The sequence below is a fragment of the Girardinichthys multiradiatus genome, chromosome 5, assembly GCF_021462225.1.
Source record: "Girardinichthys multiradiatus isolate DD_20200921_A chromosome 5, DD_fGirMul_XY1, whole genome shotgun sequence".
NCBI classification, from domain to species: Eukaryota; Metazoa; Chordata; class Actinopteri; order Cyprinodontiformes; family Goodeidae; genus Girardinichthys; species Girardinichthys multiradiatus.
In genome coordinates, this window is record NC_061798.1 from 51,981,545 (window position 1) to 52,003,487 (window position 21,943).

Genomic DNA, 21,943 nt, shown 5'->3' on the forward strand with positions numbered 1-21,943 from the left:
TTTCTGTTGTTGCTCCCAAACTCTGGAACCAACTTCCTCTTGTAAGGACGGCCAATACCTTAAATGATTTTAAGTCCCTTTTAAAAACGTGTCTTTTTTACTTGGCTTTTAATTTCAGTTGAGCAGAGATATCAGACTGTTTTTAATTATTAGTCTTTTACTGTTTTTATTGTATTTAGCTGTTCTTTTCTTCTTGTTTATCTGTGGTATTGTTGGTGTTTGTCTCTTTTGGTCATTTTTATGTGTGTGTTTTCTTTTATTTTTGGATCTGTACAGCACTTCGGTCACTCTGAATTAAGATGTGATAAAAAGCATTAAAACTCACTCTGATTCAGGCTATTTTACTCCAACTTTCAACATTTTTCTGTACAAACATAGAAAAACAGAACAGTCCTGGCAGCAGGAAGTGGATCGGATCTCAGGAGGATTTACGTCACTTTCCGTTTTTTCCGAGCTTGGAATTGCTCCGTTTTGCTTTTGATGGATTTAACAAGCAACGACAGACTCGGATCCATCGTTTTCTTCTCCACCACAGAGTCTTTATCCCGCTTCGTTCCTGCTGCTTCCTGTTTTGTGCCAGGCCCCGTCTCTTCCTCTGGTGTGGGCGTGGCCTTCTGAGCGCTAAGCCCCTCCTCTCGGCGCCGCTGCTTCTCCTTCAGGATGCTCTGTGTGGCTCTGGTCTTCCTGAAGCTGGCGTGGGAGGGGTCCAGGTTGAACAGGTGAGAGGTGAACATGGCCTGGAAACGGGGGTCGGAGACGTCCACCTGCAGACAGAGAGACCACCTTGTTATTCAGCGATCCATTGCTTGGTTCTGAAGCCCAGAGATCCACCAGCTGCCTGCAGCTTCCTGGCAGCTGATGCAACTTTGCACATATTTGATATTAATATTGGACCTTAAATTTGACATCACTGGGTTTTTATTTGTTAAGTTTTAACACCGACTATAGTGTTTTATACTGTTTTTGGTTCAGCCTTCAGGTTTTATGCGAAGGCTAATTGGTGGTTTGGGACAAACCTAAAGCTTCGGAGAGCAGAACATGAAGCAAAGATGAAATCGAGCAGAATCTCTGGGTTTAGACATCTGGACAGAAACAATGCAGCCACCATCAGGTCAGTCAGTGGGTCCCAATGCTGACCTCTACAGTTAAATCCAGCTGGCTGTCTGAGCTGAGCTCTCTTAAGGTAACCTGTCTATATGAAGCAGAGTGAAGGTCTCACCTGGAAGTCGTCCTTCTCCAGCTGTTCTTTGCCCTTCTTCAGCAGCTTTTTCCTCTTCTTGTTGCTCAGATTTTGCTGTTCCACGATCTTGTCGTAGTTGAAGTGTTTGTGTTTGGCTTCATCATCGTCATCCTCCATCAGCAGAGCCATCTCAGCCTGGAAAACAAACAGATTCAGGAGCTGTGATCTGGGAGTCTGAGGGCGGGAGAATATCAGCTGGGAGTCATTCAGGACCTTTTGTTTCTCCAGCTCCTCTTCCTGCTCAGCTATATTCTTCTCTTCCTCCTTTTTCTTCTGTTTCTTCTTCAGATCTGCAACATAAACCATGCCAGTAAAAACCTTAATCCTGTTGATATTAATCAGTAAGGATTTGAATTTGTTTTGTCCCAGACTCCAATAAATTATAATTTTTTCAAGTTTTCACAATCGTGTGATTTAAAAAAAAAAGTATTCTTAGGTAAAATTGTACAAGTTTGATTGAAAATGCAGTTTTATATCTCTTTTATGAACTCCTCCATCCATCATGTTCCGGCCATCTGAGGTTGGATCTAGAACAGGTAAAAACTTGTTGGAGAAGCTCTGTTTAATGGTCACCGACTGTTTATCCAAGTGTTGAATGGTTTTTGCTGGGTTGTGACCATTTATTTGAATTATTAGCCCCGGTATGGTAAAGAATATATATATGTGTTTTGCTCTGAAGCATTAAACAGTTTTTTTGTGTTTTATATTTAAAAAGAATCTTTGAAGTGACGGCTGCAGAAGACGGGATAAAAGAAGGAAGTGATCATTTTCGGGCTTTTTGGAAGAGCGCCGGTAGAGCAAGTTTTGGATGGTGGCTGTTGCTCTGGATCTTACCCGTGGAAATACCATTCACCCCTAACTGGAATGTGGTGGAGTATTATTTTTTATTTATTAGTTGTGTTACGCTGTCCACACTCCAGACCCGACCCGTAACTTAATTTGGGTTTGTGTAATTAACCCTCTGAACTTTAGTTTTGACAGGAAGACGTTACATTATTAAACTCCCTGTCATTCATTCTTTTTAAAAACTTTTCTTTCTGGATTTTCAGGTTAAAAAATTGCTTTTGTGAAAGAATTTTCCTAGTGCTGGACAGTTTTTATGATGTGTAACCATATCAACATGCCATTTTCCTACAACCAGGAACAGCTGATTGACATCCCAAAAGGTCAAACGCCACCTAAGTTACAACCTCAAATCCTGGATGAGTTAAAAAGGAAGCTGAGCAGGAGCAAAGCAGAGAGAAACAAACAGGAAGTTAAAACCATCTCCCCCATCCATCACAATGGAAGATCTCTGGAAAACAAAATGAACGAACTTCAAGCTCAGACAAGGACCCAGCCAGAGTATCTGGAATGCAGTATTATGTGTCTTATGTGAGACATGGCTGCAGGATCACATCCCAAGTTCTCTCTGTCTGCTTGTATGGTCAGAATGCTGGCAGAGATTAGAAGAGGTGCCACAAATGTAAAGAAGATGGATTAGCAGTGCTTGTCAACAACAATCCGAGATGTGTTTCTGTGAAATGTCATCTCTGCTGCCCGGATATCAAAATGTTAGCAGAAAGTTTTTGTCATTATTTACCAAGAGAGTTCATCTGTGTTATTTTGGCAACCTTCCACCATCAGCTGTTGCTTACACTGCAATTGAGTTGTTGCTAAGCTACAGACAACATAGCAATGTATGTGTGGCGCTATCTGGTGATTTTATTCCCACCTCCACCTGTGCTACATTTTCAAAATTTTAACAGTTTGTCAGCTGCTCTACAACAGAAAACAAAACGTTGAATTTGTTTAAGTCAAGGATACATACACCTCAGTTGCAAGACCTGCTCTTGGCAAATCAGATCTAAATCTTGTTTTTCTCTAGTCAGAATATAAATCTCTTGTTCAGAGGCAACCTGTGATTAAAAGTTGCTGCAGTGTGCCAGCCACATGGAGAGGGCATCAATGCCATCACTGGGAAGCTGAATTGTGTTAAATGTTTTGGAAAACATTTTTAAGTCCCTGCAGAAATTCAGCTATTTCCATTTCAGAACCACACCCACAGACTCAGAGGAGGCGACTCTCATCCCAGAAGCTTCCTACTAGGTTGTGAATGGTTCCACTGCTGAAGGCCATGACCTGAAGATGCTAACAGGTTCCCTGAAGAAATCTCCTCTGCAGGACTACAGCTGGAGATCCTGTCCATAAAGACCACAGCCAGGACCAGAGATGAGGAACAGCCCTGGAGGGGGGACAACCTGCAGTGGACTTTTCCCCTCAGCTCTTGCTTTGGTTGTATAAAGTACCGCTGGCCATAACAGCATCCCCTAGAGAACATCCTGGAAGACGTGGACTGAAGATGATCTGCTCCATGACGGTTGCATTTTGGGTTACAAATTAAAGATCAAGGTTTTTCCTGCTTCTTGAAAATCTAATGTGTGTAAATCATTAATAATATACAGTTAGAACTTTAGCTTGGACTGACAAAGCATCTCAGTGTGACTCAGACTGAACCTAAATTTGTGTGTTTATGACAAAAACCTGATGATCTGAGCTCCTCGGAGAAGAACGGGTCACCGAGGTCAACATCAGGAGGAAGCTCATCGTCACTGAGCTCTTCATCAGATCCCTGATGAAGAAAACATCATCACACTCATTGATGAAGGAACACACATCCATTAAAATCATCACCATCTGCACTTCAGAGTTATGTCTGAAGGAGGCACCACTCACCTGCTTTCTTTCACTTTTCTTCTGCTTCTTCTTCTTCTCCTTCTTCTTCTGCAGATACTCCTCCCAGGGCGTCAGCTTGTCCTTCCCCTCCAGCTTCTTCTTCACCAGCTGCTGCGTCGTCTCCTTCAGGCCTGCTCACACAAGAAAGTTTCTATAGAATCAGCTGTGAAGAAAAGAGCTCTGCAGACAGGCTGAGAGGACAGAAGTGGTGCTGGAATCTAAAACCTGAACCTTCAGCCACAGAAGATACACTTGCAGTAAAGGGTGAGAGGTGGTGTTTAAGCTGCTTCTGCTACCTGGAACCCAGGTGATCTCCATCTCCATGTCTTTGTCCTCTTGCAGCTTCTTCTCTTTGACCTGGATGCTCTTCAGCAGCTCTCTGTATTTGATGATCTGCTCCTCACTCCTCTTCTTCCTCTCCAGAGGTTTCTCCTCCATCTCCTCACCATTGGTTTCTTCTATTTGAAACAGACAACAGCTCAGCACTACTGTGTCTCCTCACAGAAGACCAGGAAAATGTTTCTTATAGCGCACCTTCGACTGCTCTGTCCTCCTGCTCTTCATCTTCGTCCTCCTCACTGGAAGAGGCCAGGTAGGCTTTAAAGTCCAGGTCCAGCAGCTCCTCTTTGTTGAACTTCTTGTTCAGGGCCGTCACACGCTCGTGGTCCGTTTCATCCCACGTCAGCTGCACCTGATTGGTTCAACAGACACAAAATAACCATAAACACCCAAACATGTGCTTCTAATAATTAATCGTCTAATTATTAAACATCAATTTATTCCATCCTAAGCTTTAATTGGTGGTTTTAAACATGTTTCAGTCTTTCTGTTTCATTCCTCCTCTTCTTAAATCATTAATTAATTGTGATTCTCCACCAACCACACCCGGACCTGGTTGCTATCAGAACCTGTCTGTCTGCTTTAGGTGTGAAACAAAACCTCTTCAGCTTTTTATTCAAAACTAACCAGTGATGAGGAGCAAAGACTCATCAGTGCCACCCTAAAATGCAGACATGAATGGGTTTTATTTCCCCATCAGCCCAGAACCTGCAGGGTTCTTACCTTGGAGGTGGCAGCAGATGAGGTGAACAGTTTGGGTGTATATGCTAACAGGTTGATGTCCGTCGCCACGTCTTTGGGCTCCTCTTCAAACGTCACGTCTTCAGGGATAAACCTGTTGAGTGAAAATAAAACAGAAACTATTCAGCTGTTTAAAAACCAGACATTTATCAGGTTGAAATCCTCCGTTGGGATTTTCTAACTCATCATCGTACCGAAGGTCCAGAACGGAGCAGCTGCTCTCGTATTCGTAGCCGTCGCACTCGTCATAGACCTTCGCTGCCGTCTCCACCGAGTCGCACTCAACCACGGCGTAGAAATACTTTAGACGCTTGAACTGGTAGCCCCGCAGCTTCTCCCTGTAAACCCTGAGAGGAGAAACGAACCAACAAACCCACTGATGACTCTGCTCCCAGAGCTGGACCCAAAACGTCTGTTAGTTTAAACCAGCCTGATCCAGCTGTGGGGAAGAAGGAACTGTGTTTCTCTGGATTTGGATCCATTTAAAATTCAGCTGCACCTGCGTAACATCAGACTCATCTCAAGTCTCAACTCTTCAGTTATATTCCTCTTTTTTTATTATAAAAACTTTGTCCTCCAAACAAACACGGATTATGTGTAAACGGAGGTCATTAAAGGTCCTGGTCCAATAAACAGATCCTGTTCACTGAACTCACTTTATGGCAGAAGCAGGAGATTTGGTACAGACATGAATTTCTCTGAGAAATACATGCAGAAATGAGCAGGTCTCTGCAGGTAAAAACCTCACAGGTCACCTTTCTTCCTCGGTGTCGTCATCAGAGTCATCAGGCAGTGCCTTCAGCTCCGGCGGTCCCTGCGTCTCCTCCACCTTCAGCCTCTCCTTCCCAAACTCTGATGGGAAGATCTGGACAACACCCACAATGCATTGCTGTTATTCAGAATAAACAGCACGATCCTGGTCCGTTTCTAACCACAAACCAACTCTTTCAGAACCAAACCAGATGAGTCTTAAACAACAACCGCATGTGAACAAATATCTGCTCATTCATCCAATCATGGCTGCCTAAGAGTGCTAGGCTGTACCCTGGGTCTTGTCTCTCAGGCACATTTCCAGTTCATTAAATATACTTGTCGGATTTACCTTGACAGACAGCACAGCGCCCCCTTTAGGGACGAAGGAGTTAAACAGCGCCAGCAGATCTTTGGCCTTCAGGCGGTCCCAGTCCATGTTGCAGACAGCAAGCCGAGCAGAAACCTGAGACACGTTAAAAACACGTCAGAAACATGTTAACATTGCTCCATGTTTTCACCTGACACCGCCTCACCTCATCATTCCGCACGGCGTCTTTGCACAGCTCCCCCCAGTCGTGTTCAATCTCCTCTTCCTCTTTCTTCAGGATGTCATCCACATCATCATCATCTTCATCTGAGCTAGTCTCGATGTTCCCTTTCCCTCGGGCCAGATCCGGCCCACTGTCGCTGTCGTCACCAGAATCCAGACTGGACTCCTCATCATCAGACCCACTAACTGCATCGCTTTCCTCCTCCTCCTCTGCCTTATCTTCCTCCTCATCTTTATCTGAGTAACTGTCTCCCAGGACTGCATCTTCATCCTCAGACAGCTGCTCCTCATCGTCATCATCTGAGGAAGATGTTGAAATCAGAACATTTTCAGCAGGTCAGATTATTCTGCAAAGCAAACTGCTCAGAGCTCTGCAGGTGTCCACATCCTGAGTCCGAGCCTCAACAGAACCTAGCAGCTTCCAGGAAGATAGGGTTACTCTGCTTCTAGCGCCCCCTATGCTTTCTACAAGGCCTGAAGACCTCAGACCACTTCCTGTGGGATGTATAATTCCTCTACATCTGAGCTGCCTGGTTCGGCACCAGCATGAAAACAATGTTCTGAAATTCTTCAAGTCTCACTTTTAATCCCAGAAGAAAGGTTTTCTCCATCCATCCACTTCCTTCAGCTCATCCGAGGTCTGGACTTATCGAGGAACCCAGGAGGAAAAACAAGAAATGGAGGGACGGATGGATGGAGGGAGGGACGGGTGGAGGGAGGGACGGGTGGATGGAGGGAGGGACGGGTGGATGGAGGGAGGGACGGGTGGATGGAGGGACGGATGGATGGAGGGAGGGACGGGTGGATGGAGGGAGGGACGGGTGGATGGAGGGAGGGACGGGTGGATGGAGGGAGGGACGGGTGGATGGAGGGACGGATGGATGGAGGGAGGGACGGGTGGATGGAGGGAGGGACGGGTGGATGGAGGGAGGGACGGGTGGATGGAGGGAGGGACGGGTGGATGGAGGGAGGGATGGATGGAGGGAGGGACGGGTGGATGGAGGGAGGGACGGGTGGATGGAGGGAGGGACGGGTGGATGGAGGGAGGGACGGGTGGATGGAGGGACGGATGGATGGAGGGAGGGACGGGTGGATGGAGGGAGGGACGGGTGGATGGAGGGAGGGACAGTTGGATGGAGGGACGGATGGATGGAGGGAGGGACGGGTGGATGGAGGGAGGGACGGGTGGATGGAGGGAGGGACGGGTGGATGGAGGGACGGATGGATGGAGGGAGGGACGGGTGGATGGAGGGAGGGACGGGTGGATGGAGGGACGGATGGATGGAGGGAGGGACGGGTGGATGGAGGGAGGGACGGGTGGATGGAGGGAGGGACGGATGGATGGAGGGAGGGACGGGTGGATGGAGGGACGGATGGATGGAGGGAGGGACGGGTGGAGGGAGGGACGGATGGATGGAGGGAGGGACGGGTGGAGGGAGGGACGGATGGATGGAGGGAGGGACGGGTGGAGGGAGGGACGGATGGATGGAGGGAGGGAAGGGTGGAGGGAGGGACGGATGGATGGAGGGAGGGAAGGGTGGAGGGAGGGACGGATGGATGGAGGGAGGGACGGGCGGATGGAGGGACGGATGGATGGAGGGAGGGACGGGTGGAGGGAGTGACGGATGGATGGAGGGAGGGAAGGGTGGATGGAGGGACGGACGGATGGAGGGAGGGACGGGTGGATGGAGGGACGGGTGGATGGAGGGACGGATGGAGGGAGGGACGGACGGATGGAGGGAGGGACGGTCGGATGGAGGGACGGGTGGATGGAGGGACGGATGGATGGAGGGACGGATAGATGGATGGAGGGAGGGACGGGTGGATGGAGGGAGGGACGGATGGATGGAGGGAGGGACGGGTGGATGGAGGGAGGGACGGGTGGATGGAGGGAGGGACGGGTGGATGGAGGGACGGATGGATGGAGGGAGGGACGGGTGGATGGAGGGAGGGACGGATGGATGGAGGGAGGGACGGGTGGATGGAGGGAGGGACGGGTGGATGGAGGGACGGATGGATGGAGGGAGGGACGGGTGGATGGAGGGAGGGACGGGTGGATGGAGGGAGGGACGGGTGGATGGAGGGAGGGACGGGTGGATGGAGGGAGGGATGGATGGAGGGAGGGACGGGTGGATGGAGGGAGGGACGGGTGGATGGAGGGAGGGACGGGTGGATGGAGGGAGGGACGGGTGGATGGAGGGACGGATGGATGGAGGGAGGGACGGGTGGATGGAGGGACGGATGGATGGAGGGAGGGACGGGTGGATGGAGGGAGGGACGGATGGATGGAGGGAGGGACGGGTGGATGGAGGGAGGGACGGGTGGATGGAGGGACGGATGGGTGGAGGGAGGGACAGGTGGATGGAGGGAGGGACGGGTGGATGGAGGGACGGATGGATGGAGGGAGGGACGGGTGGATGGAGGGAGGGACGGGTGGATGGAGGGAGGGACGGGTGGATGGAGGGACGGATGGATGGAGGGAGGGACGGGTGGAGGGAGGGACGGATGGATGGAGGGAGGGACGGGTGGAGGGAGGGACGGATGGATGGAGGGAGGGAAGGGTGGAGGGAGGGACGGATGGATGGAGGGAGGGAAGGGTGGAGGGAGGGACGGATGGATGGAGGGAGGGACGGGTGGATGGAGGGACGGATGGATGGAGGGAGGGACGGGTGGAGGGAGTGACGGATGGATGGAGGGAGGGAAGGGTGGATGGAGGGACGGACGGATGGAGGGAGGGACGGGTGGATGGAGGGACGGGTGGATGGAGGGACGGATGGAGGGAGGGACGGACGGATGGAGGGAGGGACGGGTGGATGGAGGGACGGGTGGATGGAGGGACGGATGGATGGAGGGACGGATAGATGGATGGAGGGAGGGACGGGTGGATGGAGGGAGGGACGGATGGATGGAGGGAGGGATGGATGGAGGGAGGGATGGGTGGATGGAGGGAGGGACGGATGGATGGAGGGAGGGACGGGTGGATGGAGGGACGGAAGGATGGATGGAGGGAGGGACGGGTGGATGGAGGGAGGGACGGGTGGATGGAGGGAGGGACGGATGGATGGAGGGAGGGATGGATGGAGGGAGGGATGGATGGAGGGAGGGACGGATGGATGGAGGGAGGGATGGATGGAGGGAGGGACGGGTGGATGGAGGGACGGACGGATGGATGGAGGGAGGGATGGATGGAGGGAGGGACGGATGGATGGAGGGAGGGATGGATGGATGGAGGGAGGGACGGGTGGATGGAGGGAGGGAGGGACGGGTGGATGGAGGGAGGGACGGATGGATGGAGGGAGGGACGGGTGGATGGAGGGAGGGACGGATGGATGGAGGGAGGGATGGGTGGATGGATGGAGGGACGGATGGATGGAGGGAGGGACGGGTGGATGGAGGGAGGGACGGATGGATGGAGGGAGGGACGGGTGGATGGAGGGACGGATGGATGGAAGGAGGGAGGGACGGGTGGATGGAGGGAGGGACGGATGGATGGAGGGAGGGATGGAGGGAGGGAGGGATGGGTGGATGGAGGGAGGGACGGATGGATGGAGGGAGGGACGGGTGGATGGAGGGACGGAAGGATGGATGGAGGGAGGGACGGGTGGATGGAGGGAGGGACGGGTGGATGGAGGGAGGGACGGATGGATGGAGGGAGGGATGGATGGAGGGAGGGATGGATGGAGGGACGGATGGATGGAGGGAGGGACGGGTGGATGGAGGGACGGACGGATGGATGGAGGGAGGGATGGATGGAGGGAGGGACGGATGGATGGAGGGAGGGATGGATGGATGGAGGGAGGGACGGGTGGATGGAGGGAGGGAGGGACGGGTGGATGGAGGGAGGGACGGATGGATGGAGGGAGGGACGGGTGGATGGAGGGAGGGACGGATGGATGGAGGGAGGGATGGGTGGATGGATGGAGGGACGGATGGATGGAGGGAGGGACGGGTGGATGGAGGGAGGGACGGATGGATGGAGGGAGGGACGGGTGGATGGAGGGACGGATGGATGGAAGGAGGGATGGGTGGATGGATGGAGGGACGGATGGATGGAGGGAGGGATGGGTGGATGGATGGAGGGACGGATGGATGGAGGGAGGGACGGGTGGATGGAGGGACGGATGGATGGAGGGAGGGACGGGTGGATGGAGGGAGGGACGGATGGAGGGAGGGACGGGTGGATGGAGGGAGGGACGGATGGATGGAGGGAGGGACGGGTGGATGGAGGGAGGGACGGATGGATGGAGGGAGGGATGGGTGGATGGATGGAGGGACGGATGGATGGAGGGAGGGACGGGTGGATGGAGGGAGGGACGGATGGATGGAGGGAGGGACGGGTGGATGGAGGGACGGATGGATGGAAGGAGGGACGGATGGATGGAGGGAGGGATGGGTGGATGGATGGAGGGAGGGAGGGACGGGTGGATGGATGGAGGGACGGATGGATGGAGGGAGGGACGGATGGATGGAGGGAGGGATGGGTGGATGGATGGAGGGAGGGAGGGACGGGTGGATGGATGGAGGGACGGATGGATGGAGGGAGGGACGGGTGGATGGAGGGAGGGACGGATGGATGGAGGGAGGGACGGGTGGATGGAGGGACGGAAGGATGGAAGGAGGGATGGGTGGATGGATGGAGGGACGGATGGATGGAGGGAGGGATGGGTGGATGGATGGAGGGACGGATGGATGGAGGGAGGGACGGGTGGATGGAGGGACGGATGGATGGAGGGAGGGACGGGTGGATGGAGGGAGGGACGGATGGGTGGATGGAGGGAGGGACGGATGGGTGGATGGAGGGACGGATGGATGGAGGGAGGGATGGGTGGATGGATGGAGGGACGGATGGATGGAGGGACGGATGGGTGGATGGAGGGACGGACGGACGGATGGATGGAGGGAGGGTCGGATGGGTGGATGGAGGGACGGAGGGATGGATGGAGGGAGGGACGGATGGATGGAGGGAGGGATGGGTGGATGGATGGAGGGACGGATGGAGGGAGGGAGGGACGGGTGGATGGAGGGACGGATGGATGGAGGGAGGGATGGGTGGATGGATGGAGGGACGGATGGATGGAGGGATGGGTGGATGGATGGAGGGACGGATGGATGGAGGGAGGGATGGGTGGATGGATGGAGGGAGGGAGGGACGGGTGGATGGATGGAGGGACGGATGGATGGAGGGAGGGACGGGTGGATGGAGGGAGGGACGGATGGATGGAGGGAGGGACGGGTGGATGGAGGGACGGAAGGATGGAAGGAGGGATGGGTGGATGGATGGAGGGACGGATGGATGGAGGGAGGGATGGGTGGATGGATGGAGGGACGGATGGATGGAGGGAGGGACGGGTGGATGGAGGGACGGATGGATGGAGGGAGGGACGGGTGGATGGAGGGAGGGACGGATGGGTGGATGGAGGGAGGGACGGATGGGTGGATGGAGGGACGGATGGATGGAGGGAGGGATGGGTGGATGGATGGAGGGACGGATGGATGGAGGGACGGATGGGTGGATGGAGGGACGGACGGACGGATGGATGGAGGGAGGGTCGGATGGGTGGATGGAGGGACGGAGGGATGGATGGAGGGAGGGACGGATGGATGGAGGGAGGGATGGGTGGATGGATGGAGGGACGGATGGAGGGAGGGAGGGACGGGTGGATGGAGGGAGGGACGGATGGATGGAGGGAGGGACGGGTGGATGGAGGGACGGATGGATGGAGGGAGGGATGGGTGGATGGATGGAGGGACGGATGGATGGAGGGATGGGTGGATGGATGGAGGGACGGATGGATGGATGGAGGGAGGGACGGATGGATGGAGGGAGGGACGGGTGGATGGAGGGACGGATGGATGGAGGGAGGGATGGGTGGATGGATGGAGGGACGGATGGATGGAGGGAGGGATGGGTGGATGGAGGGAGGGACGGATGGATGGAGGGAGGGATGGGTGGATGGATGGAGGGACGGATGGATGGAGGGAGGGACGGGTGGATGGAGGGACGGATGGATGGAGGGAGGGATGGGTGGATGGATGGAGGGACGGATGGATGGAGGGAGGGATGGGTGGATGGATGGAGGGACGGGTGGATGGAGGGACGGATGGATGGAGGGAGGGATGGGTGGATGGATGGAGGGAGGGATGGGTGGATGGATGGAGGGACGGATGGATGGAGGGAGGGACGGGTGGATGGAGGGAGGGACGGATGGATGGAGGGAGGGACGGGTGGATGGAGGGAGGGACGGATGGATGGAGGGAGGGACGGGTGGATGGAGGGACGGATGGATGGAGGGAGGGATGGGTGGATGGATGGAGGGACGGATGGATGGAGGGAGGGACGGGTGGATGGAGGGAGGGACGGGTGGATGGAGGGACGGATGGATGGAGGGAGGGACGGGTGGATGGAGGGACGGATGGATGGAGGGAGGGACGGGTGGATGGATGGAGGGACGGATGGATGGAGGGAGGGACGGACGGATGGATGGAGGGAGGGATGGATGGATGGAGGGACGGATGGATGGATGGAGTGACGGATGGATGGATGGAGGGACGGATGCTCACCTGGAGCAGGAATATTTAAATCCAGACCTTCTCAGACTGTGTAGGAACATCTGTTTCCCATTGAAGTGCAAATTATTGAACCATTTTCTCAGTCGACAACAGGAAAATAAAATGATCTTCTGACCTTTTTCAGCAGCTAGGATTCCTTGTTCAGGGCGCTCTGCTGTCTTCATCTTCTTCTTCTCTCCCTTCGCCACCTTGGGACCCTCCTCATGGTCCTCCTCTGAGTCGGACAGCTTGTAGAAGCGCTTCAGATCTTCCGCGGTGGAGTGGTTGACGGGTCGGCCTCGTTTGTCCACAGTCTGCTTCACCTTAAAGCGCTGGTCGTGGAACATGGACTGGAAGCGCTTGTCGATCTTGACTTTGTGCTCTTTCTCTGGCATCTCCCAGAACCTGGGGTCCTTCTGGACCCTGCGGAACCGCTCATCGTTGCCCTGCTTCTCTCTGGATGACATGTTTGGGAAAATCACCTGCAGGTAAGGAGCAGAACGTCAGGTTGGTTATTGGAGGACCTGCTTCATGCAAGAACATCAGAACAACACAGAAACAGGACAAGCCTGAAGTTGATCCAGTTCACTTTTTATCTGAATCTGGTTTATTATATTCTATGTTCTACGGACCGCTGCATCATAAATGTTCCCTCGAGGATCAGAAAGACACCTTCAAATCTGATCTCATGGAAACCAGAAACAGGAGAACCGTGGAGGAGCCGGTTTCACTGCGCTGCTTTAATCAGCTGCAAAGACACATTAGACCGGCTGTTGGTGCCGGAATCCTGCTGGATTTGGACTCCAGTTATTCGAACTGAAGCTGAAGGAGTCTGTCAACAACCTGCAAAGGTTCTGTAGATGAAAACCCGTCAACACTTTTGCTTGATTTCAAACCAAAATATTTCAGATGCTAGAATTTTGTTCAGAAGCCAAAATAAAAGCCACCGCACCCGTTTATGGCAGAACCTTTCTGGTATCGTTGACACTAAAATGTACCTGACCCATTATTCCCATCCCTGCAGGAGACCTACACCGGGCTGTCCGCAGCAGAACCTGCCTCAGTACCCGTGATGCATCTCGTCTCCAGAACCGGCTTCTCCCTCTCCTGCCCTCAGGCGCGAAGTTCAGAGGTCTGAAGTTAAAAACTGGCGAGCAGTTTTAATCCCGATCAGCCAGAACCGTCCGCTGATCCAAACAAGCAACTCCAGAACCAGGACTCTGCTTTCCCGCTGCAGCTGTTCATTTATTAAAAACACGTTAAACTTCCAGAACTTGTTCAGTTCCATAAACATTCTTGATCTTTTTGTCACGTCTGTCTGTGCAGATGTTCTTCAGAGGAAGGTCCAACAAACACCCGTGACCTTTGACTTTGCATCGGATCCAGTTAAGGTGCTGATGGGGGTGAGACTCATAAGACCTAAACGATCCATTTAAATAATTGAATGATTTATTCTCAGAAAGCCAGATTTATTTATACATTCTATTATTTATTGTTTAATAAATCTGACTTCAAATAAAACGTCATTTCCGGTTTCTGATCAATCTTTGTTCATAAGCAGATCAGCGTTTTAAACCAGTTTGGACTCCTGACCTGAGAGTTGCGGGTCCAAACAGATCCTGATGAGGGCGACACCTACAGCTGGGTCTCGGAACCAGAACCACTGTTACAACAGAGGACCAGCAGCAGCTCCAGTCAGAACAGCTTTTAAAGCCGCTGATACCAAAAACAACTTTGCCTTCTCTGATCCTCCTTACACGTGTTTTCCCAGCATGCACTCTGCTCCAACACTCCCCGCACTTCCGCCTCTGACTCAATACGGCGCGCAGCGAGGGACAAGCAGTGCGAAACGCAGCTTGCTCGGTTGACTTTCAAAAGTTCGTGTTTTAAGATCCAAATAATTGTCATTTATATTTAGTTTGGGTTCTGTAACCATCAGAAACTAAGGCAGACACTAAGACACATTTATGTTGCTGAATAAAATACCAATAACCCGTAAAATAGTTCCATAAAATGTACAGTCAAACAGTTTTAAATTGTAGATTTCATTCATTTTTTTTCGTGTCGTGGCATTATTTGACCCAATGCTTTCAGGAAAAGCAGCTCTGCAGACATTTGATAAAAATGTGAAAACTTAATGGCTTATTGTCTCTGGAGGAACTGAAGAATTTTCTGTCCAGTAAAAGAAAGGATTGTTTATTATTTCATATGAATTGAAATCATTTTTATGTCTTTCCTCTGCTAAAACATTCCCAGCCTCTTCCGATGTATTTAAGAGGCTTCATGGTTAGGGTTCTCAATGAGGCTACATGTACCAAAGATTAAATATAGAAGAAAATAGAAATTCTTTCCTGGTTCCAGTTTATAAATATTTCATATTTACTGGTTTCATTAGTTTCTGGTTTTTAGATTGTGAAATTCTGCATGAAGTCTATCTGAGACAGAAACAGAACCACATTCATCACTAAAATCAAACAGGCTGCAGAGGATGAAGCAGCTTCCTGCTCCGCTTCCAGGTTCTGATCCAGTTCCTCAGTTTGAAGCCACCCAGCCAGGTTTTCCCTCCAGTCGTCTGAGGTCACTGCAGGGCAGGAAGCAGACATGTTGAAGAGGTTCTGCTGGTTCCAAGCAGTATTATGAGCAGCAGAGGGACCCAGAAAGTCCTGCAGGGCCTGCGCACAGCCGGTTCTGCTCCTGCAGGATGGATCGGCTCAGGCTTGGCCTCCAGGTACTGCAGACTTACAGGTGAGCTCAGATCTGGATCCAGCAGGGCCCTGTCAGGATCTGGTTCAGGCAGAGGCAGCATGAATGTGTTCAACAGGGAGATGAAGAAGAGGCAGAAGAATTGGGCTGCGGTTCTGCAAAATGGTCACCAGTATGACTACCTGAGGGACGAGGTGAGAGAAGTTCTGTCCTGTTTGAACCCGTTCTTCTTTAAATCAGCGCTACTCAATAGTTTCTGTTTGGTTTTGGATCTTCTAATGTTGCCTTTGGTTGCTTGGTGCTGGTGGTTCTGATGTTGAACCCCATCAGTCTGACTGGTTGCAGCTTTGTATGCCAGGTGTTCTTTTAGAGCCCGGTTGGGCTCATTTGATGCCTGTTTAGTGTGGCCCGTGTCTCTTTTAGTTTGTCTCTCCCTTTTGTGTAATTGGATCTTGGTGCTGGTGGTTCTGATGCTGGTGGCAGCCTGGTTGTCTTTTACATGAATGGATTCATTCAGTACCACCGTCTCTTTGGGACTTTTTGACAAACTGAAAAGTTTAAATTGGATCTTGTGTGCTTTACAGGTCGGCAGCCGAGTCGCCGATCGGGTCTACGACATCGCCAGGTAAGGTCCTGGTCCCGGTCCTGGTCCTGGTCCAGGTCCAGGTCCAAACAAACTGTGGAGAGAATGGTGACTTTAACCTCAGACAGCCCGACAGGTTTCTGTTTTCCATTCAAAGTCTAGTGAGGACTTTAGTTTGGTGTGAAGATCTCAGATGATGCATGAGGAGATGATTCCATCAATGAAACCATTAGATGGAGATAGAGGAGGAGTTTATGAGAGCTGAGGGTCCGATCTGTTTAGGAACCGGGTTGATCTGGACCTGATGCTTTTTAACTTTAAATCAAATCTACAGGCTGAGATGTTTCTTTTACATTTTTAATTCATTTTTATAAAGACCAGGATTAAACGCGTCATTTATGTCAGGAAGATCTTGGCCCATCATTTCTGATGCTGTTCTGATGAATCCTCCATCCTATTATGGAGAAGGTCAGAACATCCTCCATAACGTTCCTGTAGAAGAACAGTCTAACCTTAAAAACTTCTTCATCCCACAAGGATGAGAAGACTTGGAGAACTCAGGAAGTAAAACGGGCCGTTCCTTCAGATTGGTTCATGGTTTCTGGAGGCTGAGGAACCTTTTTGTCTTCTGAGAGGTCACCAACCATCTCCTTGGTGTTATGGATGTTGGGACTTAAGTTTTTATTGTTTCCCCACTTTTCCATAGAGGACACTTCAGCTCTGTACCGTGTTTTACTGTTTCAGTTAGACCCACTGTAGGAGGACCACCTGTGAATCTACTAATGCTGAGAGACCCGATCATCAGTTCTGGAGAACCACAGCTGATTGACCTGGAGTTTGGGAGCTGTAGTTTTTAACAGAGGCCCTTCCTCCTGGGAGCATTGGACATCTGACTTGAAATGCTCCTAGGAGGAAGTCCTCTGTGTTAAAAACAACAGCCGCCCCAGTTACTGTTCTTCTGAACCATCAGCAGCTGCAGATGGTTGTCTCTTGTGTCCTGATTTTTACAGGACAGGTTCAGTAAACGAAGAACTGTGAGCAGCTTCATTCTGGATCAGCTGGTTGAGATGTGGGAATGTATGGATCTGATCTGTGTCCCGTTTGTCCTCCTGTCGTCTCCTCAGGACATTCCCTCTGGCTTTGGACATTGGAGGAGGAAAAAGTCACATCGCAGAACATCTGAGCAAGGTGAGGAGAAGAGGAGGACACTCCTGCATGGACCTAAAATAAAACCAGAACATCTTCCAGGCTGGAAGATCAGGAAGAAAATCTTCATTATTGGGAATGTTTGCGGTGGGAATCATGCTTGGAGTTCTGTGTAAATGTATCTGGTTTAATGTTTTAGAACGTGGTGGAGCGTTTGTTCCTGACAGACATCTCCCAGCAGACTCTGGTGAGTTCTGACCAACATCCCAGTGAAACCAGCACATTGTGGACAAAGCGTTCAATCCTGACCCAATCCCTCCTGATGTGTTTCAGAAATTCCAGAGGCAGAGTGAGATTCCCACTCAGCGCGTTCTGGCTGACGAGGAGTTTCTGCCGTTCAGGGAGAACACCTTCGACCTGGTTCTGAGCAGCCTGACGTGAGTCCCTCAGGTTTCATCTGTGGCCTGCAGTTATGAGCCTCTGCCACCAGAAGGAGGTTTCAGCTCAGATCTGGGAACCGATGTGGAACAGGAGGAGATGGATCAATGGACAGCTGTTTTACACCGATCTCTGTGTTCCTTCAGTAAATCCCACAGGACCTAAAACATTTCTAGTAGATGATCAGTATCAGGGTCTATCAAAGATCTCAGCCAGCTCCTAAGAACTCCATCATCCCTCAGATGATCATCTACTGCAGGCCAGCTGTTTTCAGTCTGACTATCTGTGGGATTTTTCAGATCCAGTTAAACAAATGGGAGTTTCCGTGCAGGAATCTTGTTCTGTCTAAAACGTGTTTTGTTCTGTTCCCTCAGTCTTCACTGGATCAACGACCTCCCTGGAGGCCTCAGACAGGTACCATAAGAGGATCTGTGTTCTGCTGGGATTGGAAATATGTCTCCAGCCTCATCCTGCCTCTTCCTCTCAGATCCATCAGATCCTGAAGCCAGACGGCGTCTTCATCGGGGCGATGGTGGGTGGGGAGACGCTGTACGAGCTGCGGTGTTCCCTCCAGCTGGCTGAAATGGAAAGGGAGGGAGGATTCTCCCCCCACGTGTCCCCCTACACCGCCGTCACAGACCTGGGGAACCTGCTGGGTCAGGCCGGCTTCACCATGCTGACTGTGGTAAGAACCTTTTAAAGGTTTCATTTCCTGTCGAACCCAAGCCAGAACCAAGATCAGTAACTCAATGTCCCGCTCACAGTCCAACAGTGAGGTTCTCCGCTGTGTTAGTGGAACCACAGAACTCAGCAGAACTGAGACAAAATCCAACTAAATTATAAAGTCTTTAGAGATACTGAGCCATAAGCCGACCCTGAGCCGTATCATCACTGATGGGTCTGCTGCTGGTTCTGATCAAAGGTGAAACATGAGGCCTGGTCCAAACAAACAAGATTAAACCCTTTCATCATGATGTTTCTGCTACGCTCCATGAACTTCAGCATCGCAGCTATAAACTAAACATTAAAGGCAGCAAAAGGCCTTTCAGCTGACCTTTGACCTAAGGAATGTGAAAGCATGGCACCTAAAACATCAGATCCCACTGAATGGTGCATGTAAGCTGATCTGATTGCATGCAGCCCAGTTTAATCCTAATTATAATACAGGACAGTCATAATTAGTTGATCATATGAAACCAAATGGTAAAATATCCATGGAAAGCCCCTGGATGCCTCTGCAGCAAGCCTTCCCCCTGAGCAAGCATGTGGTAGAAGGGAACAACTACCTTTTAACAGGTAGAAACCTCCAGCAGAACCAGAATCACGCTCAATATGAGTGCCCATCTACTGACAAAGATTGGGGCTTGAGAGGACAGAACTAACACAACCAAACCCAAAGACTCTGAGCCAGGAGTACCTCCTATGGACAAGAAAACAGAGATGATGGTGGCAGCAGCTCTGTTAATGGAAACATGTAGGAGAGACACTCCGGGTCAGACAGAACCTAATCATAAAGCATAAAGTTTATCACAGCCTTAATTACAGATAATTCATAGTTGGAGAGTAGCAAGAGAAAGTAGTGAGTGAGTGGTCAGTGTGTCCTTCAGCAGCTTCAGCTTGGATTTTTTCCGTGTCCTTCCCTCTAAGTGGCGCTAGAGATCAATAAATGGTTCCACCACTCAACTAAAACGTTTCTCTCCTTAGGCAGCAGAGACCGATTACATAAATTTAAAGAATTAAAATCTATTACAATCCTGATGTTTCTGATCTGTGCCCCCTGTTCTTCTGTTTTTACAGGACATCGATGATGTTCAGGTTTATTATCCAGGAATCATGGAGGTCATGACTGATCTGCAAGGTACAGAGTGCTCAGAAATCAAAAATGAAGTACAGAAAGTCACTAAAAAGGTTTAAAACACTGATGAAAGTTTCTGAGAGCTGCAGGGTTGCAGAAACGGAGAACGTGTTGGTCATAAAGAGTTTTAGATGTTACCAAGACTCTGACATGTCGCCCCCTGCAGGTATGGGTGAGAGTAACTGTGCGTGGAACAGGAGGTCAATGCTGCACAGAGACACAATGTTAGCAGCTGCAGCCATTTATAAAGGTGAGTGTTCAGAAAGGAGCAGGAACCACAGAACCGGTCCAGACTGCTGACTGAAGGGAATGCATGCTGCGGTTCTGCAGGACAGTACTGCATGTCCTGTGGACCTTCTGCACTCTGACTGATCAGCTGCTGTAGAGTTCATCCTTCAAAGTCCCACATCAGCTTCATGGCTCTCTCTCAGTGGCAGCTGCTTGGATTTGATTGGCTGCAAAGCAAAGAAGAGCCACAACATTTAATTTGCTTGTTAAGTCATCACCTCAGTGAAAGGTGAGAAAAACATGTCAGCATCTGACCTAGAAAAGATGGAGATCATTTCAGTGGCCTTCAGTTCCATCTCCTCAGATCAGCTGTGACCTCCAGCTGTATTCATCACTCTGTTTTTCCCTGACGGAAGCGTCTGATGTCTGCTGTTCAGCATTAATCACTGACACATCCTTGCACGCCGTCAGTGTGTCACTTCCTGTTTCTCTGTCAACAGAGTTTTAAGCCTAGCCTTAAAAGTAGACAGGGTGTCTGCCTCACGGACTAAAACTGGGAGCTGGTTCCACAGTAGAGGAGCCTGATAATTAAAGGATCTGCCTCCCATTCTACTTCTAGAGACTCTAGGAACCACCAGTAAACCTGCAGTCTGAGAACAAAGTGCTCTGTTAGGAACATATGGACCAATCAGATCTCTGATGTATGATGGAGCTAGATCATTAAGGGCTTTATATGTGAGGAGGAGAATTTTAAATTATATTCTGGATTTAACAGGGAGCCAATGAAGGGAAGCTAAAATAGGAGAAATATGATCTCTCTTTTTAATTTTCATCAGAACTCTTGCTGCAGCATTTTGAATCAGCTGAAGGCTTTTAACTGCATTTTGTGGACATCCTGATAGTAAAGAATTACAATAGTCCAGCCTTGAAGTAACAAATGCATGGACTAGTTTTTCAGCGTCTCTCCTGGACAGGATATTTCTAATTTTGGCAATGTTCTGGAGATGAAAGAAGGAAATCCTAGAAACCTGTTTAATATGGGATTTAAATGACATGTCCTAGTCAAAGTTAACACCAAGGTTTTTTACTTTATTATCAGAGGTCAATTTAATGCCCTCCAGGTTAAGTGATTGACTAAGCAGTTTCTTTCTCAAAGAAGCATATATATAGTAAAGAGAATTGGCCCAAGTACTGAACCCTGTGGTACTCCACAATTAACCCTGGAGTTTAAAGATGATTTATCATTTACATGAACAAACTGGAATCTGTCAGACAGATAAGATTTAAACCAGCCTAGCGCTGTTCCCCTGATCCCTACAACATATTCCAGCCTTTCTAAGAGAATATTATGGTCGACTGGATCAAATGCAGCACTGAGATCTAACAGAACCAGAACAGACACAAGTCCATTATTAGATTTCACCAGTGCTGTTTCAGCACTATGATGAGCTGGAGGAGCAGATGCTTCATCCTGATCCTGTTTGGATTGTTTCAGAGATGTACGGCAGCGAGGACGGCTCCGTTCCCGCCACCTTCGAGATCCTCTACATGATTGGCTGGAAACCTCATGAGTCTCAGGTGAGAACTTGGTCCTGATCTTTCACTGGTTTCTCTGAAGTCTTAGCCAATCAGCAGCAGTGAGAATAAACCCCGCCCCATCAGAGGTGTGATCCTTCACTGCTGTTTGATGAGGTTTAGGTCCGGGTCAATAAAGCCATCAGGGCTGCCACACAGGAAGTTTAAGTTTGGAAAGATTCCCTGAAACTGAAAGGAAAATTAACAATAAAACAGGATTCCTGAAGTCTTTGTTTTTCTGTCCAGGCCAAACCAGCTAAGCGAGGCTCAGCTACGGTGTCATTCGGAGATCTGTCGAATATCAGCTGACCCAGCAGCACTGAGGAGTCTTAAGAGTTTATGTGACCTCTTTGGGTTAGAGGCAGAAGGAAGCTGTGTCACATCAGGTTAGGCTTCCAGTAACAAGAGGTTCAGGTTCTGTCCAGCAGATCCAGAATCTCCATCTGACTTCAGCCTGAACTGTGGTTATAACAGCTGTAAATGTTGTATAGAAACATGTTTCTGGGGAAATAAACTGAGTAATCAGAG

The 21,943-nt window shown here is 50.5% G+C and overlaps 2 protein-coding genes across 2 annotated transcripts; one reads left to right on the plus strand and one right to left on the minus strand.

Moving 5' to 3' along the window:
• Window positions 1-325: 325 nt before the first annotated feature.
• On the minus strand, window positions 326-14,686 carry esf1 (ESF1, nucleolar pre-rRNA processing protein, homolog (S. cerevisiae)). The gene is made up of 14 exons (XM_047364705.1): window positions 14,481-14,686; window positions 13,024-13,369; window positions 6,322-6,638; window positions 6,138-6,251; window positions 5,791-5,900; window positions 5,230-5,382; window positions 5,018-5,129; window positions 4,490-4,646; window positions 4,252-4,413; window positions 3,956-4,086; window positions 3,764-3,851; window positions 1,454-1,530; window positions 1,220-1,375; window positions 326-764 (listed from the first exon to the last, which is right to left on the minus strand). The coding sequence occupies exons 2-14, from the start codon at window positions 13,352-13,354 to the stop codon at window positions 429-431; spliced, it is 2,244 nt and encodes a 747-aa protein (XP_047220661.1). The 5' UTR covers window positions 13,355-13,369; window positions 14,481-14,686; the 3' UTR covers window positions 326-428.
• Window positions 14,687-15,409: 723 nt separating this feature from the next.
• ndufaf5 (NADH:ubiquinone oxidoreductase complex assembly factor 5) lies at window positions 15,410-21,942 on the plus strand. The gene is made up of 11 exons (XM_047364732.1): window positions 15,410-15,784; window positions 16,175-16,215; window positions 17,298-17,361; window positions 17,519-17,566; window positions 17,653-17,756; window positions 18,132-18,171; window positions 18,245-18,442; window positions 19,555-19,615; window positions 19,779-19,862; window positions 21,336-21,418; window positions 21,662-21,942. The coding sequence occupies exons 1-11, from the start codon at window positions 15,524-15,526 to the stop codon at window positions 21,722-21,724; spliced, it is 1,047 nt and encodes a 348-aa protein (XP_047220688.1). The 5' UTR covers window positions 15,410-15,523; the 3' UTR covers window positions 21,725-21,942.
• The last annotated feature ends 1 nt before the right edge of the window (window position 21,943 follows it).